Below are 15238 nucleotides of genomic sequence, written 5' to 3' on the forward strand. Positions count from 1 at the left end.
TATGATAATGACATTACAGCTATGGAAAAAAATGTGTTTTTCAAAAGATGCACATAAGTATATAGGTGTGGAATGAGATGATGTCCAGGATTTATTTGAAAATGCTTCAGCAAAGAAAGGGAAGACTGAGGGAAGATGCGCCCAGCCGAAGGAACAGAGAGTGTGAAGCACCAGAGACCAGCAAGGGCCAAGGCGAGGTGGGGGCGGGTGGGTCGCGGAGGGATTGCCTGGGATCAGGTCCTTCGGGGCTTCGGAAGAAATATCCCAGGGTGGGGACAATACCCCCGAGGGCGTGGGGAGCTCAGTAGGAGAGGGACCATTCGGGGCGGGGCGGGGCGGTGTCAGGGCACAGGCGCAGGCCGTGGGCAGGAGCAGCCTCCCCAGGCATTCTGCCCAGCTCTGCGCAGGAGAGAGAAGGATGTGGACCAGAGCCGAGGGAGGTCGGGCATGGCTTTGCAAGGCTGGCTGGCTCTCCTTTCATCTTCCCTTTACCCGGTGCTGACAGGGAGTGCCACCTGCTCTGGCTTTGGGCACCCAGTGGGGATCACGTGAAGTCTCTGTCCTGGTGGAGCTCACTCTCCAGCTGGGGAGATGCACAAGAAACCCATGCAGAGGTGAAATGAGGAGTTGGGGTGACAGTGTTGGTGATAGAATATACAGGGATCCTGTAGAGTTTTCTATATGCTGTATCAAATTACCACAGAAGTAATAGCTTCAAACAACACAGAATTACTATTTTAGGGCTCTGTAGTTGGACTTCAGACTTGGGTCCCACCAGGCTAAGAGCAAGGTGTTCCCAGGGCTGCATTCCTACCTGGAGGCTCCATGGGAGAGTCCATTCCTGCCTTTTCCAGTTTCTAGCGGTCACCCACATTCTTTGCCTCTCTGTTCTCTTCCTCTCCAAAATGGGCAACAGCAGCTTAGCTCCCTCTCCCATCACATCACTCTGACCTTTCTCCCTCTGACTTCTGCCAGCCTCTTCCACTTCTAAGGACCCTTGTGATTACGTGCACCCACCTGATTCATCCAGGATCGTCTCCTTCTCTTAAAGTCAGGTGACTAGTCACCTTAATTTCATCTTCAACCTTAACTCCCCTTTGCCATGTAACCAAATATATTCATGGGTTCAGGAATGAGGACATGGATCTCTTCAGGATCTCTTCAGCTAAGAGGCATGGATCTCTTCATCTGCCTGCCACAGATGGGGAGACAGATGGAGATAGAGAAAGATGGAGGAAGGAAAAAGGATATGAAAAGAGATACAGATCCTGGGTGACAGGAGGGTTGTGGAGAGAGAGAGAAAAGAGACACCGTCCCAGGTGTGCTAGAGGAGTCCTCAGAAGGATTTCATCTGCTAGGCGGACCTTCCCAGGAAGTTGTTCCAGAAGAGCCTGCGGCTGTTCAGGGTTGGGCCAATTTTTAATTGTTAGGGAGAGAGGAAAAGAGGGCAGCTCTCAGCAATTCAATCCTGCCAGCATTTCCTGAGCATCAAGGCTATTCGGGAGACATCCCTGGTGGTCCAGTGGTTAAGACTCTGGGCTCCCACTGCAGGGGGTGCCGGTTCGATCCCACATGCCACACAGTGTGGCCAAAAAAAAAAAAAAAAGGCTATTCGGAGCCATATTCCTGGGATAGCATCTCCCAACCTGGGGCTCAGGGGGTGTATGCAAATGTAAGTCTCCTTGGTTGGGGGTTGGGGAAGCTTTCACCAAGTTCTCAAAGGGTCCTGGGACCAATAAAGTTAACTCCTGTCTTGAGGGTTATAAAATGAAGTGCTTAGAATGTACCTGGCTGCAGCCACTTTGGAAAACAGCTTGACAGTTCCTCAAAGTGCAGACTTACCATATGACCCAGAAATTCCATTCCTAGGTAATGTACCTGAGAGAACTGAAAACACGTCTCCACACAGACTACATGAATGTTCACAGCAGCATTATTCATAATAGCCAAAAAGTGGAAACGACCCAAATGTCCATCATCTGGTGAATGGATAAACAAAATGTGGTCTATAGCCATACATGGAATAGTGTTCAGCCATAAAAAGGAATGAAGTACTGATACATGTGCACTACGTGGATGAACCTTGAAAACATCATGCTAAGTGACAGAAGCCAGACACAAAAGACCATATGTAGTATTAGTCCACTTATAAGAGGTGTCCAGAATAGGCAAAGACAGAAAATAGCAGAAAGTAGACTGGTTGCCTGGCAGGCGCAGGGGTGAAGGAGGGGGCAGATGGACAGTGAATGTTAATGGATCCAGTGTTTCTGTTGGAGGTGATGAAAATGTTCTAAAATATAGATTGTGGTGATGGTTGTGCAACTTGGTAAATACCCTAAAGCCATTGAATTGTACAGATTAAATGGGTGAACTTTAAGGTATGTAAATTATCCCTCAAACTGTTCTTAAAAAGGAGGAGGAGGGGCTTCCCTGGTGGCGCAGTGGTTGAGAGTCCGCCTGCCGATGCAGGGGACACGGGTTCGTGCCCTGGTCCAGGAAGATCCCACATGCCACGGAGCGGCTGGGCCCGTGAGCCATGGCTGCTGAGCCTGTGCGTCCAGAGCCTGTGCTCCGCAACGGGAGAGGCCACAACAGTGAGGCCCGCGTACCACAAAAAAAAAAAAAAAAGAAAGAAAGAAAAGAGGAGGAGGAGTGGCTCTTGGCCCTTAAAGTATCAATACAAAGCATTTCACCTGATCATCACAACCCTGAAAGGCAGGGCTTGCCCTTCCTCCCATCTTACAGGGGGTCATATCTCAGAGGTGAGGGATACCAGCCCAAGGCAAGGTGGCTGGTTAATGACAGAGCTTGGACTTGAACCCAGGTCTTCTGTATTGGTCGTTCTTTGTCCTGTGGGCCACTCTGGAGTGTGCATTAGGAGGTGACAAGGTAAGTGCAGCAGATAAGGAGACATCTTCTTAGTAGGTGCTGGAGAGGGGTTTTGACAGGAGGAAAACCAGATAGGGGGGCAAGACCAAGCACTGCAAATGCTCACCTGAGCCACACTCTATCCTGAGCCCTTGCCGCACTTAATCCTCCCAGTCATGGGGAGAGGTTGTTTCTATCCCGTCCACCCCCATTTTATCAATGAAGCCGGCTCAGAGAGGTAAAGTTGCCTACAAAGGACACAGCTTGTAAGTGATTTGAACCACGTCTTCCTGACCTCAGGGCCTGTGATCCTTTCCCTCTCCAGGCTGAACCGATTCAGGAGGCCACTCCAGGGAAGGGGTGAGAACCTGCATTGGAGGCTCCAGGACAGAGAGATGCAGAGCTGGGTGAGGAAGGCCCAGTGGGGAGGCTGCAGGCTCTCTTCCCACAAGGCAATCTCATTTAGGGGTAGCCCAGGCTCAGTCACCCACCAGGACTGCGGGTCTAGGAGGAGGGGGCTGAGCTGGGAGAGGCGGTGTTGGATGAGTTGATTCTGAATGCCTGTGCAGGAGGTGGGGAGCCAGAGAGGAGGCTGAACCTGTCGGGGAGAAGACTGAAGGCGGGGCTTTGTTCTAAAGAGATGAGGGGCACAGCCTAAGCTGGGCGAAGCTAAGGAGAAAGAGTGAGGGGAAGGGGACTCGGGGAGACTGGGTCAGGGGCCAGACTGGCTGGAGCTTCTGGGGGCAGAGGCCCGGATGCTTGTGTCCTTGTGTTCTGCCCCGACTAGATTCCCTACCCTTGCTTTTTCTCCTCATCCTTTCTCACAGACAACCCCACCTCTCATCTTTCCAGAAACTTTGCTTTTAGAGGGGAGGCTGCAGTTTAGAGGAGGGAGGTCCTACAGAAATAGTTAGGTCTGAACGTCAGCACCTTCCCAGGCTCCTCTGGTGAAAGGGCAGTCCCCCACTTTTCGCATGTTTAGATGGTCAGCCCGGCGAGGGGATGGGCCCGGTTTCTTTCTTCTCTTTAGGATGGGGCAGTGGAGGCTGGATCCCCACCTCCTGCCTTCTGGCCGCCTCCCCGGCCCGGAAGGCCCCACACTCCATTGTCCCAACAAGAATAGAGAGAACAGCTTTGGAAAGTGACACTGTGAATGGTGAGGGGGCTGCTGGGGCCGTGACCAAACTAATGGGATGAGCTCCATCACGCTGGGCCCAGCTCAGCGTCTGGGACGGCGACTCCTCTAGGAGAGTGGGGCTCTGCTCCCCTCTCTGGGACCCCCAAATCAGACCCCAGGCCTCCCCGTCCTGGCCCTGGATCCCCAGAGTTGGTCTTAGGGGAGCAGATGCCTCACCCCACCCCCAGAACCTCACTCATTCATCAGTGTCTGAGAGGGAGTAAGGCGTGGGTCTAAGGCTGGGAGAAGATTCTAGAGGCTGGGAAAGGGGTGGGCTTGACCCCCCAGCTTTGCCCTCCTCTCACCGGCCCGCAGCCCTCCCCTGTCTCCACCCCAGTTGTCTCAGTGTCTGGGTCCTGGCCCTGAGAGGAGGGGGCAGTGGGGATGGCGGGGCAAGGGGTTCAGGCCAGAAGCAGAGAGGGACCCGGCTCCGGGGGAGACGGAGCAGGGACAGCAGCCTCCAGCCCGGCCCCCTCAGACCCCAGGCTCCCCGCTGCAGGACCAGAGCCCCAACACTGTGACCGCTGAGTGTGTGGGGTGGGAATGCCCGCAGCCTGGGGCCCCCAGGCTGAAGGCAGAAGGCCAGAGCTGCCTGGAGAGCAGCCGGGGCTGAGGGGCCCAGGCCTGTGGAGACACGGGGCCAGGGCTGCTGCTGCTCCGAGACTGGGGTGCAGGGGCGGGGCCTGCCAGACACGTGGGAGAAGGGGCCTGAGGGCAGTGGGGGGCAGTGGGCGAAGGCCAGGTGGGAGAGGTGAACAGAAGGATAAGGCAGAAGACACGGGGGCGGGAGAATTGGGGGGCAAAGTTGGGGAGGAAGGTGCGGGGCGCCGAGCTGATGAGCAGAGGCGCTGGAACCTTGGAGGCAAGCAGGGAGGACAGGTATGTATGTACCTGCGGGCAAGAGCTGTGTAGAGGCAGAGCCTGGGGGCGCAGACTTTGGCTACAGTCCTGGGGCTTCGCCAGGAAGGAAAGCGGGGGCTGTGCAGTCAGGAGGGGCTGTCAGGCAGAGAGTCTTGGAGAGGCAGGGATCAAGAGGTCTCCCCGCAGGTGTCCTGAGGTTGCCTGAGCCCTGGGCCTGTGGGCTCTGGCCCCTCCAAGGCTGCTGTCCACCTCCGCCCTCTGCTGGGCAGGTCCCTGCTCAGCCTCGTACGCTGAGTTACCATATCCACGCGTGTGCATGTAGTTGGCGTCTATGCACGTGGGTTCGCAGCTCTGCTCATGCATTTCCGGGCCCGGGACATTGGTGTCTGTTGCGTATTTGCGACTTTGAGTCTGTAGGGACATCTCTGTGTGACCTGTGTCTGTATCCTCTGCAAGAGTGTCTGGGATGGAGACTGTGTCTGCGTTATGGGGTGGCCTGTGAGGTTGGGCTTTGCACTCCAAGTGTGTGTGTCTGTGAGTATGTGAGTGTGCTCCTTCCCTCATTCAGCGGCTGGTGTCGTGGTGGTGGGAGGGGAGAGCCAGGAGTCCTGGGAAGCTGACCCTGTGGGCAGACATGCAGATGGGCCGGCGGGGGAGAGAGGGGACGACCTCATTGTCCCCCGGGGAGCACAGTGCCCATGCCTGGGCCCCTGGCCTCGCCATTGTGCCCGCGCCAACCCCTCCCCGTTGCCAGGGCCCAGCTGAAAGAGGCCATGGATCACGGCGGCCCTGCTCTTCAGACTGCGAGGCCCTCCTCCCCCCCTCCCTGGCTGCCCCCAGGTCCCCCCAAACTAAAGTCCTGCCTCCTCACCCCTCGCCCAGGCTGAGAGGGGCTCAAAACTGAGGGGAGGTGGTGGGCCCCAGGAGGCCGCCGCGTCCAGGCCTCGCTGGCTGTCCCCGCAGGTCGCGCTGCAGGCTCTGAGCTGGCCTTCTTGTGGGAGCCGGGGGACGTGGTGGCCACGCGGGAGCGCCCACTGGTGCTGCCGTGCCGGGTGGAGGGTGAGCCGCCCGTGTCCATTTCCTGGCAGAGGGATGGGCTGGCCCTGGCCAACGACAGCAGTGCCACCTTGATGCCCGACGGCTCCCTGCATCTGGCCACCCTGCCTTCCCACTGGAGCCTCCCCTCCCATGCCCACAAGTACCACTGCGTGGCCCAGAACCGCTTTGGGCGCCTGGTGAGCTGGTGGGCCCGGGTACAGCTGGCAAGTAAGTGACTGGGCTGCTCCTGTGTGGGCAGGGGGGACGAGAATGTGTAGGGGTACCCACAGATGGCATGCGCGGGGCACAGAATTGCCCAGGGTGGGCCTGGGCAGTGCCGACTTGGCCGTTAGACACAGTATGCACAGTGCCTAGGGCACCAGAAGAAAAAATGAATATAATAATGAATATATAATAATGCATTGTTATTTTATAGTGCTGGATTATATTTGTCTTGATACCAGTGCAAATGTAAAACAGAATTTTAAATGTTGTAGAGGAAGGCAAAGTGCTTATGGCCCAAAGAAATCACAGACGTGAGACTGCAGGGGTGCAAGCGAGGCGGTCAGCAGGGAGTGGCAGCCGTGGGCACAGAAGGGGAGCTGGGGCTCTGGGACAGAGTTGCTGGCAGTGGAGCCGGGGGCCAGCTCTCTATGCTCAGGTGGTCCCCGTGCCCTAGGTCTGTCGCGCTTCCATCAACATCCAGAGTCCTTCGAGGTTGAGCCGGGTGGAGTCGCCCGCTTCCAGTGCCTGATCCGGGGGAGTGCCGGAGCCTTCCGTTTCCTGGGAGCACAACGGCACGACCTTGAGTACTGCCAGCCACCGGTGAGCAGCAGCGAGAAGTGGTGGGGTGGCAGGCTATGGGCCACTGCACAGCCACAGACCCCCGACTCCTGCATCTTCAGGGTGATGCTGCTGCCTCGTGGCATCCTCCACATCACCAGCGTGAGCCGGGCTGACGTGGGCACCTACCGCTGCGTGGCACACAATGTGGCCAATACCCGCCACAGCCAGGATGCCTGGTTGACCCTGAAGGGTAAGCAAGGACCAGGAGAATCAGAGTGGGCACTGGGCAGAGAGGAGGGTATGGGAGCTGGCACCACTGGGAGTGGGTGTGGCTGATGATGTATGTGGCACAAATAGTTTTGAGCGCCGACTACGTATGAGGACTGTGCTGGGTGTGGGAACATAGCAGTAAGCAGGCGGAACGGGCTCGGTCCATCGCTGGCTTCCCAGAGCTGGCAACTGAGTAGAGAGGGAGGTGCTATGGGAACCCAGGGCAGGGGCCTGTAACCCAGCCTTGGGCTGTGGGCAAGGGCTGCTCAGGGCCTCAAGAGAAAGCTGTACCAAGCTGGATGTTGAAGGGTGAGCGGAGAGAGGCAGTCCAAGGTCAGGAAGGTGGAGAGGGTGGCATTCCTGGCATTGCTTTGTGCAAAAGCACAAGGGTGAGAATAGCACAGTTCCATGTTGCTGGACCACAGAATGGGCAGAATTCAGGGTAACAAAAAATTGATGTAGGAAAGGTAGGTGAGGCCCATCATGAAAAGGAGTTTGGACTCGATCCAGAGAGCAGTGGGAGCCCTTTATGAGTTGAGCGTGGGCTCCTGTGTCTCGGCTGGGAGTGAATGCCTGCGTGCGCTCATGTTTGTGAGTGGTGGGCTTAGATGTAAATACACGTGTGTGTGTGTGTGTGCACATTTGCATGTTTCCTCCTTGGGGTGAGGATGAAAATAGCTTTGTACCTGAGATGAAACACCCAGAACGACCCCAAATTCAGGCCATGTGGGGGTGGGAGAGTTTTGTGCCCAAAGTGAGGGTCACAGCAGAGCCCCTGAAGAGTTGGCACCTAACAGGAAACTGAGGTAAGACTGACGCCACAGCCTGAAGCCGAGATGCCACCGGGGATGTGAAGGGAAGGCGTGCCTGAATCATCCACTAGGGGGCCCCATAGTATAGATAACAAGTGAACCTTGGGCAAGCATCAAGGCAAAATTTCACCAAAGGGTGCTTAGTTTTTAAACTGAAGACTGAAAGGGGAAGAGGGGGATCTGTTGTGTCTCTGCTCTGGAGCTGACTTAGAAACTGAAAGCAAAGGGTGGGGATCAGGGGCTCCTCCCTGAGAGCAGGGGGAAGCCCGGGTGAAGTTCCTCTGGCTTCCCACTTCCTGTTCCCATCAACCATCCGGGGCAGGAGGGCAGGGCGGGATGCCAGGCTTCCATGATGATCAGTACTCCCGGCCAAATGCCGGGCTACGGGCAGGCACGGGTTCTCCATCCTGCTGCATGTAGAGGCGGAGAAATGAATGTCCAAGAGAGCTTCAGGCAGCTGAGAAGCAGGTGCCTGCTGGGCGCAGAGGATCAACCAGTAACTGAGGGTTCGTGGGTTACCTATACTTTAAATATCAGGAAAGGAGCTGAGGTCAGTGTAGACTCTTCCCCAGGGACAGGAGCTGGGTACCGAAGCCCCAGCCATTCACTTCTAAAACGCTTCCCTGGGGCAGGCCTTACCCTGGGCAGGCGCCAGGGACACAGAATTTCCCTGGCTTTCGAGGAGCTCACAGCGGCAAGAGGGGTATGCTGTCAGCTGTCCAGTGCTTCCAAGATCCAGGTTTGTGTTCCGCCTCTGCCAGTCCCTCTGATGTTGAACAACCTACTTAACCTCTCTGACACTTGCTTTTCTCATCTGTAAACTTGGAGAAAAGCACTGCCTTCACAGGCTTGTAGTGAGGATTAAAGGGGACAGTGCATTTGGGGCTCACAGTATAATGCCTGGCACACGGAGAGGTTCAGCCAGGGATGTGTGAAGTGTCATTACATGGACCAGCTGTACATCACTGAACAGTCTGACCAGGTGGAACATGGCCTCCTTGGCCAAGGCCAGGACATTCCAAGACAGTCCACAGCCTGAACTAGAGCTTGTGGAAGGCAAACTGAGGAGTCCCTGGTACAAAGTAGACCCTCAGTATATGATGGTGGGATGAATGGACGAATGAACAGAGAATGGGTGAAATACTATTCTAGGCCTTGAGGCAGATTTGAAGATGTGGAAGACTTTATACCAGTCCTTGAGAAACTTTCATTTTAGAGACAAAATTTTGTTTGTTTTTTTTTGCGGTACGCGGGCCTCTCACCGTTGTGGCCTCTCCCGTTGCGGAGCACAGGCTCCGGATGCACAGGCTCAGCGGCCATGGCTCACGGGCCTAGCCGCACCACGGCATGTGGGATCTTCCCGGACCGGGGCACGAACCCATGTCCCCTGCATCGGCAGGCGGACTCTCAACCACTGCGCCACCAGGGAAGCCCCTAGAGACAAAATTTTGTATGAGAAGTTTTTGTTTTTGTTTTTTTGTTCCGTGCGGCTTGTGGGATCCTAGTTCCCCAACCAGGGATCAAATCCAGGCCCCCTGCAGTGGAAGCGCAGAGTCCCAAACATTGGACCACCAGGGAATTCCCGAGGAGTTCTTTTTTTTTTCTTTTTTAAAATATTTATTTATTTATTTATTTGGTTGCACCAGGTCTTAGTTGCAGCAGGCAGGCTCATTTGCGGCTAGTGGGCTCCTTTAGTTGTGGCATGTGAACTCTTGGTTGAGGCATGCATGTGGGATCTAGTTTCCTGACCAGGGATCGAACCCAGGCCTCCGGCATTGGGAGCGCAGAGTCTTAACCACAGCGCCACCAGGGAAATCTCCAGAGGGGTTCTTAATAAGGGACATTTATGAAAAGGTTAAAGATATGTTGCAAAGTCTCATAAAATACGAAGTGGTAAAGCAAGAATGGGGGTGACTGGATAAAGGAAAACAAAGTCCTGTTTCCCCTGTTGTTCACGGCTATTTGTTCCCAGTGTGGGAATAGCGCCTGGCATACGGCAGCCCCCCAGTGATGATTCGTTGAATAACCTAATAAAATGGGAGAGGGTGGCATAAAATGAAGACCCAAAGAGCAGTGTATTTCAAAAAACATCTGCATCCCTTCTGAGCAGTTGAGACACGCTGACTTCTCAGAGGGGCCTGGCTTTCTTTCTGAGGGAGGGGTCTCCTGCCAGTTTTGTGGGTAACTTAGGGAAGGGGACTACGCCCCCGGGTATCCCCCCAGGGTACCCCCCTACCTGGCCACTTCATGTTCTGACACTGCTGCAGGCCCTCCAGGGGCACCCTGCAGCGGAGGCATGCTTACACCCTCTCCTCTTTCCGCCCCTCCAGTTTAACTTGGGGCCTGCTTAGTACACCAGAGCTGCTTAGCCCTGATACAGGCAGACCTCGGAAGTATTGCAGGTTCCGTGCCAGACCACAGCGAATATCACAATAAAGTGAGTCACATAAATTTTTTGGTTTCCCAGTTCATATAAATATCATGTTTACACTATACTGTATCCTGTTAAATAGCACTATGTCTAAATAAACAATGTACATAGCTCATTTAAAAAATAGTTGATTGCTGAAATTGCTAACCATCATCTGATAACGCAGGATTGCCACAAACCTTCAATTTGTAAAACCAACCAAAAAAACACAGTATCTGTGAGGTGCAATAAAATGAGGTATACCTGTACTTACTGCCATAGGACCTTGGGAAAGTAATTTTCGTTATCTGTAAACCAGGAGTAAAATAGCAGCTGCTCTGGGGTCTGGTCACTTGAGGACTAGAAGGGTCCTCCGGGAGCAGAAGTTTGTCCTGGGCGCAGGGGAAGAGTGCTGCTGCCTGATCCCTCGATTTCCTATTTCCACTTCACAGTGGGATCCCCATGGCTGCTGCAGGAGCCCGAGATTCTGTCTGGGCCTCAGAACCTGACGCTCACGGTGCACCAAACGGCAGTGCTGGAATGCATCGCCACAGGCCACCCACGGCCACTGGTCTCCTGGAGCTGCCTGGGTGTGAAGCCGCCCCGTCTCACCCCGCCTCCTGGAGCCCCCAGCGCTTTGGGCTTTCGCAGCTCTGACCCCTCGTCTCCCTGTAGATGGCCGCTCCATCGGCATAGAGGGCATCCAAGTCCTGGGCACCGGGAACCTCATGATCTCTGATGTGTCGGTCCAGCACTCGGGCGTCTACGTCTGTGTGGCCAATTGGCCGGGAACCCGGGTCCGACGCACAGCACAGGGCGTCCTGCTCGTGCAGGGTGAGCCTCGAGGGCCGGCCAGGGAGGGTCCTGGGGTGCCCCATCCCCCCATGGGAACCTGAATGGGGAGAGGGGCAGGAGCAGGAGGAAGGTGAGAGGCCGGGCCTCATGGTGCCCTCCACCTGCCATTGCCTGCCCAGCTCCGCCCGAGTTTGTCCAGTGGCCACAATCCTTATCCAGGCCTCCAGGCAGCAGCGCTGTCTTCACCTGCATGGCCCAGGGTGTCCCCGAGCCCCGGCTGGCCTGGTTGAAGAATGGGAAGGGGCTGAGTCCTGGGGATAACATTCGGCTAACCCACAACAACAGGTACCTGAGGTACCCCCGTCCCGCCCCCTCCACCCTGCCTGACCGCCGATGTATCCTCACCTGCCCCAGGCGTCCAGCCCCACCTCCTCATAACACTCTCTACCACCCACACAAACCCCCTGCATCCACCCCCACCCACGGGAGGCTCTGCCCTGCCTGCTCCATACAAGCAGTGCCCACACACAGGTGGTGTGTTCTTCTGCTTCTGGGCAGGTCTGTGGGTCTCACCACCCAACCAGGGCAGGGGACTTGGCGGGAAGGAGCCCCCAGTGGCTACGTCTGTTTTCCCCTTAGCACACTGATGCTGACGGGGATCTCAGCAGAGGACGAGGCCATCTACCAATGCGTGGCAGAGAACAGCGCGGGCTCCAACCAGGCCAGTGCCCGCCTGGCTGTGACAGGGGACCCAGAGCCACCCCCTACCCCCAGGGGTCTGCAGGCAATGGCTCTCTCCACCTCTGCCATTCGAGAGTCCTGGGAACCACCGCCCTCCAATGGGGACATCACTGGCTATGTGCTGCACCTCCGGCCCGTTGGAGGTGGGTGTGGGTGGGTAGACGGGAATCCCTGACCCCAGCCCACTTCTCCCCTGACTGGGGGTGTCCCTGGGCAAGTTCCTCTCACTCTTAGTGACCCCCAGACCTGTCTGGACACTGGCCGGGCCTCTGGACCTGTGGTCCTCTGGTACTTCCTTCTGCTCGTCAGTCCCTTTCTCATCCTGTCTCCGACTTCCGCAGCCCCCTTCCCTGCTCTTCTTGGAGACCTAGCTGAGGCTTTGTGCCCACTTTGTAGGGGTAGCGGATGTTTGTAGTGAGGGAGAGGGATGCTGGTTGCCAAGCTGCTCTGCTTTTCAGAGCCAGCTGGCCCGGAGCTCCAAGAGGCCGTGGGCAAAGGCACCTTTGAGCATGTCTTCTCCAGTCTGGAGCCTGACACGGTCTACTCTATCCACTTGCAGGCCTACTCAGCAGAGGGTGCCAGCCAGGACCCTGCCTCCATCCACGCTTCCACCATGGGCAGCAGTGAGTGACACCCTCTCCAGCCTTGTAGAGCCCCTGGCCTCAGGCAGACAGGGCTGCCAACCAGCTCATCTCATTTCTCTGCAGCCCCTGCTGCCCTTGGCTTCTCCATCGAAGTGCTCAACGCCACCTCTGTTCAGGCCTCCTGGGAGCTGCCATCCCAGCTGGGGCCCCTCCAGGGCTTCAAACTCTTTCACTGCAAGCTGCCTGCTGCCCATTTTGAGGGGCCCCTGCTCCTGGCTAGCACTGTCAGTTCCTTCCTCTACACAGATCTGGGTGAGGCCCTGAACCTTCTTGTGCCCCCTCTTCAGTGTGGTCTTGCCCCAGGCACTGAGCTTCCTGGCCCAGCCAGGCCTGTTCCCTTCACAATCTTCTGCTTCTTGCAGAGCCAGCCGCCCTCTATGAGATCAAGCTCCAGGCATTCAGTGGCAACGGGGATGGTAACAGCAGTGCCCGTGTTGTCTCTTTGCGTGAAGTGCTCCTAGCCGACCCTGGTGAGTGGGGTCCAGTAGGAGGGTAGCAGGTCCGGGGTCAGAACAGGCTCTTCCCATAGGACCTACGGCTGTCAGTCTTCGAGGAGGAGGAGGGGCCTGAGCTTTGCCTCCATCCTGGTCCTCTGACAGATGGCACCGTGTCCACAGAGTCCAAGGCTGGGTGCTTTTGCAGCCAGGATGAGAACAGCTCGCTGCCTGGGGTTGTGGTGGGCATCCCCGTGGCCTGGCTGCCCTCATCGTTTGCCTCCTTTGTCTCCTCCTGGGCTGGAGACATAGGTAAGGGCCAGGATGGCTATATGTGGAAAACTGCTAGGAAGACAGTCTGCACTATGGTGGCACAGGCCCAAAGAGCAAGAAAGGGCTTTTATCCCTGACTAATCCGTCTTACAAATGAGGACACTGAGGCAGAGAGGGAGGGCCAGTTCTTCTCACAGCTGTGTGGTATCAGAAGTGGGAGGTGGGCTGCAGGAAGCGGGGCAGAGAGCACGGGGGCTCCCGAGGCAGAGGGCAGGTGGCAGAAGTGGGCCAGAGCTAGATCTCTGCCATCCTGTGCACGAGGAAGGGGCCCAGCCTCTCCCTCTGTGGAGTATGGAACAGGATGAAAGGCTGGGACTGATGGATGCTAAGCCAGAGAGAAGCCCCCGACAGGCCAGGGTGCTGATCCTCCCTATCCGGGCAGCCTCTTCTGCAGACAGGGGTCCTAAAAGTGCTGGGCAGTGCCTCAGACTGCTTCGGACAGAGCTGGGGGCTGCAGAGGCCAGGCTCTGAGTGGAGGAAAGCCAGGGGAGAAGACTGAACTCATCACCCAGGTGAGGGGGATTCAGGTGAGGGGGATTGGGAAGGAGAAAGTAGTGTGCTTTGAGGCTCTGGGGCCGAAGCCTGATCACCGCCTTCCCTCTCAGGTGACCATGGAGCAGCCGCCCTTAGCCTAGGGCCCTCCAAGTTGGCTCCCTCCCAGATGCCACTAACTCCGGCCCCACCAAAGAATCTACATCACGTTTCCCTGCCACCCCGGAGTCAAGAAAGAACCAAAGGTCCTTAAGCCCCTCTCTGGGAAGGGTCAGGTCTGACCATAGTGCGAGAGAACAGGTTGCGATTTCTGTTTCTCCCTTCTCCTCAAGAAATGGGGAAATCTGTGTCTTCCCCAACACACCAAATAACCTCAAACTAAACCATGTCAGGTGGGAGTTCTTCTCCAACCCATTAGTCCTCCCTCATAACCCCATCGAATATATATATCCTCTTGATCCAAATGTGAACTACCCAAAGATATATAGCTTTAAAGCGCCCCCCACAACAGGAGGGGACTCAGGGCAAGGGGCTCTGTCAGCAACTCCATCTTCCAACCTGAACCCCCACCCCGTCTGAAATCTGTTTGTCTCCTCATGCCTAAGCTGGAGTCTGACCAGGGACAGGCAACCTGCATTCCTAGTGGTCTAAATAGGCAGGTGGGCAAAGGGGCTGTCAAGTTCCGTGCCCCCTTGTCCCAACATCAGAAGAGTTCTGAACATCTAAGCTCACACACGCTGCTTCTCTGAGCAACCAAATGCCCATCTCCCCCTTTCCAGATCCAAAGCATTGACCCCTTTTTGGGAGGTATGCCTCCTCATTTTTCTATTTTTGAAAGGAGATATTAGTTTGCGTTGAGGTTCTGGTGGCCTTGAATCCCTTGTAGAATGAGCACAGATGCTGTGGAGCACCCCACACATCTATTCCCCTCAATTCTAGGTGTCCAAAGACCACCTCTTTCCCACTCCTCCCTCTGACCTATGGCCCTTCTGGCCCCCTTGTCCCTCTTCGTCCAGCTCTACCACAAACCTGAAACCAAACCCCAGGCTCTCCCTCAATCTGCCTCCCTCCAAGGCTGTCCAGTATTGTGCCAAGAAGGGGGTAGGGTCTTGGAGGAAGGAAAACCCAGGTCTTAGGGGGACCCCAAACACTGTCTCCTCTGTGCTCTTGTAGGGTGATGCTCATACCAGTGACAAGACCTCCAGCAAGGCTGGGCCTTGCCCCTCCCCAACTGCACAAGGGGCATAAGCAGCTTTAACTAATACGTGTGGCAGGGGACCAAGAGGTTAAGAACAGCCCCAAACTTCAGGTCCCTGAGGAAGTAACATCCTCTCCTCTGGGTGGGCCTGGTCTAAGAGCTTTGTTGGAAATAAAACAAAATGGAAAAAATAAATTAGGATCTGGTTAATGTTCTGGATTGAAAGGAAAACTTGGGGAAGTGGGGGTGATGACATGGTAAGACAGAGTGGTTCCAGATCTTTCAGGGGATGTTGCACTGAGGCTGAGGAACTACATATTCTGCAGTTTGCTAAGGAAAGAACAGTGTGAGCTGTTTTAAGGTCCCCACCTGGAGAAAC

At 55.8% G+C, this 15238-nt stretch overlaps 1 protein-coding gene across 1 annotated transcript; it reads left to right on the top strand.

The window, feature by feature from the left end:
- Positions 1–5679: 5679 nt before the first annotated feature.
- LOC307065067 (immunoglobulin superfamily DCC subclass member 3-like) lies at positions 5680–13804 on the top strand (the record flags this gene model as incomplete). Its single annotated transcript, XM_079721842.1, is given in 16 exon segments — positions 5680–5746; positions 5870–6172; positions 6624–6703; positions 6705–6769; positions 6850–6980; positions 10675–10812; positions 10898–11056; positions 11197–11362; positions 11657–11901; positions 12217–12381; positions 12466–12654; positions 12765–12872; positions 13020–13088; positions 13091–13148; positions 13627–13681; positions 13775–13804. Coding segments are annotated over 16 exon segments (2028 nt in total).
- Between the last annotated feature and the right edge of the window lie 1434 nt (positions 13805–15238).

This window comes from Hyperoodon ampullatus, assembly GCF_949752795.1.
Source record: "Hyperoodon ampullatus genome assembly, chromosome: 2".
NCBI classification, from domain to species: Eukaryota; Metazoa; Chordata; class Mammalia; order Artiodactyla; family Ziphiidae; genus Hyperoodon; species Hyperoodon ampullatus.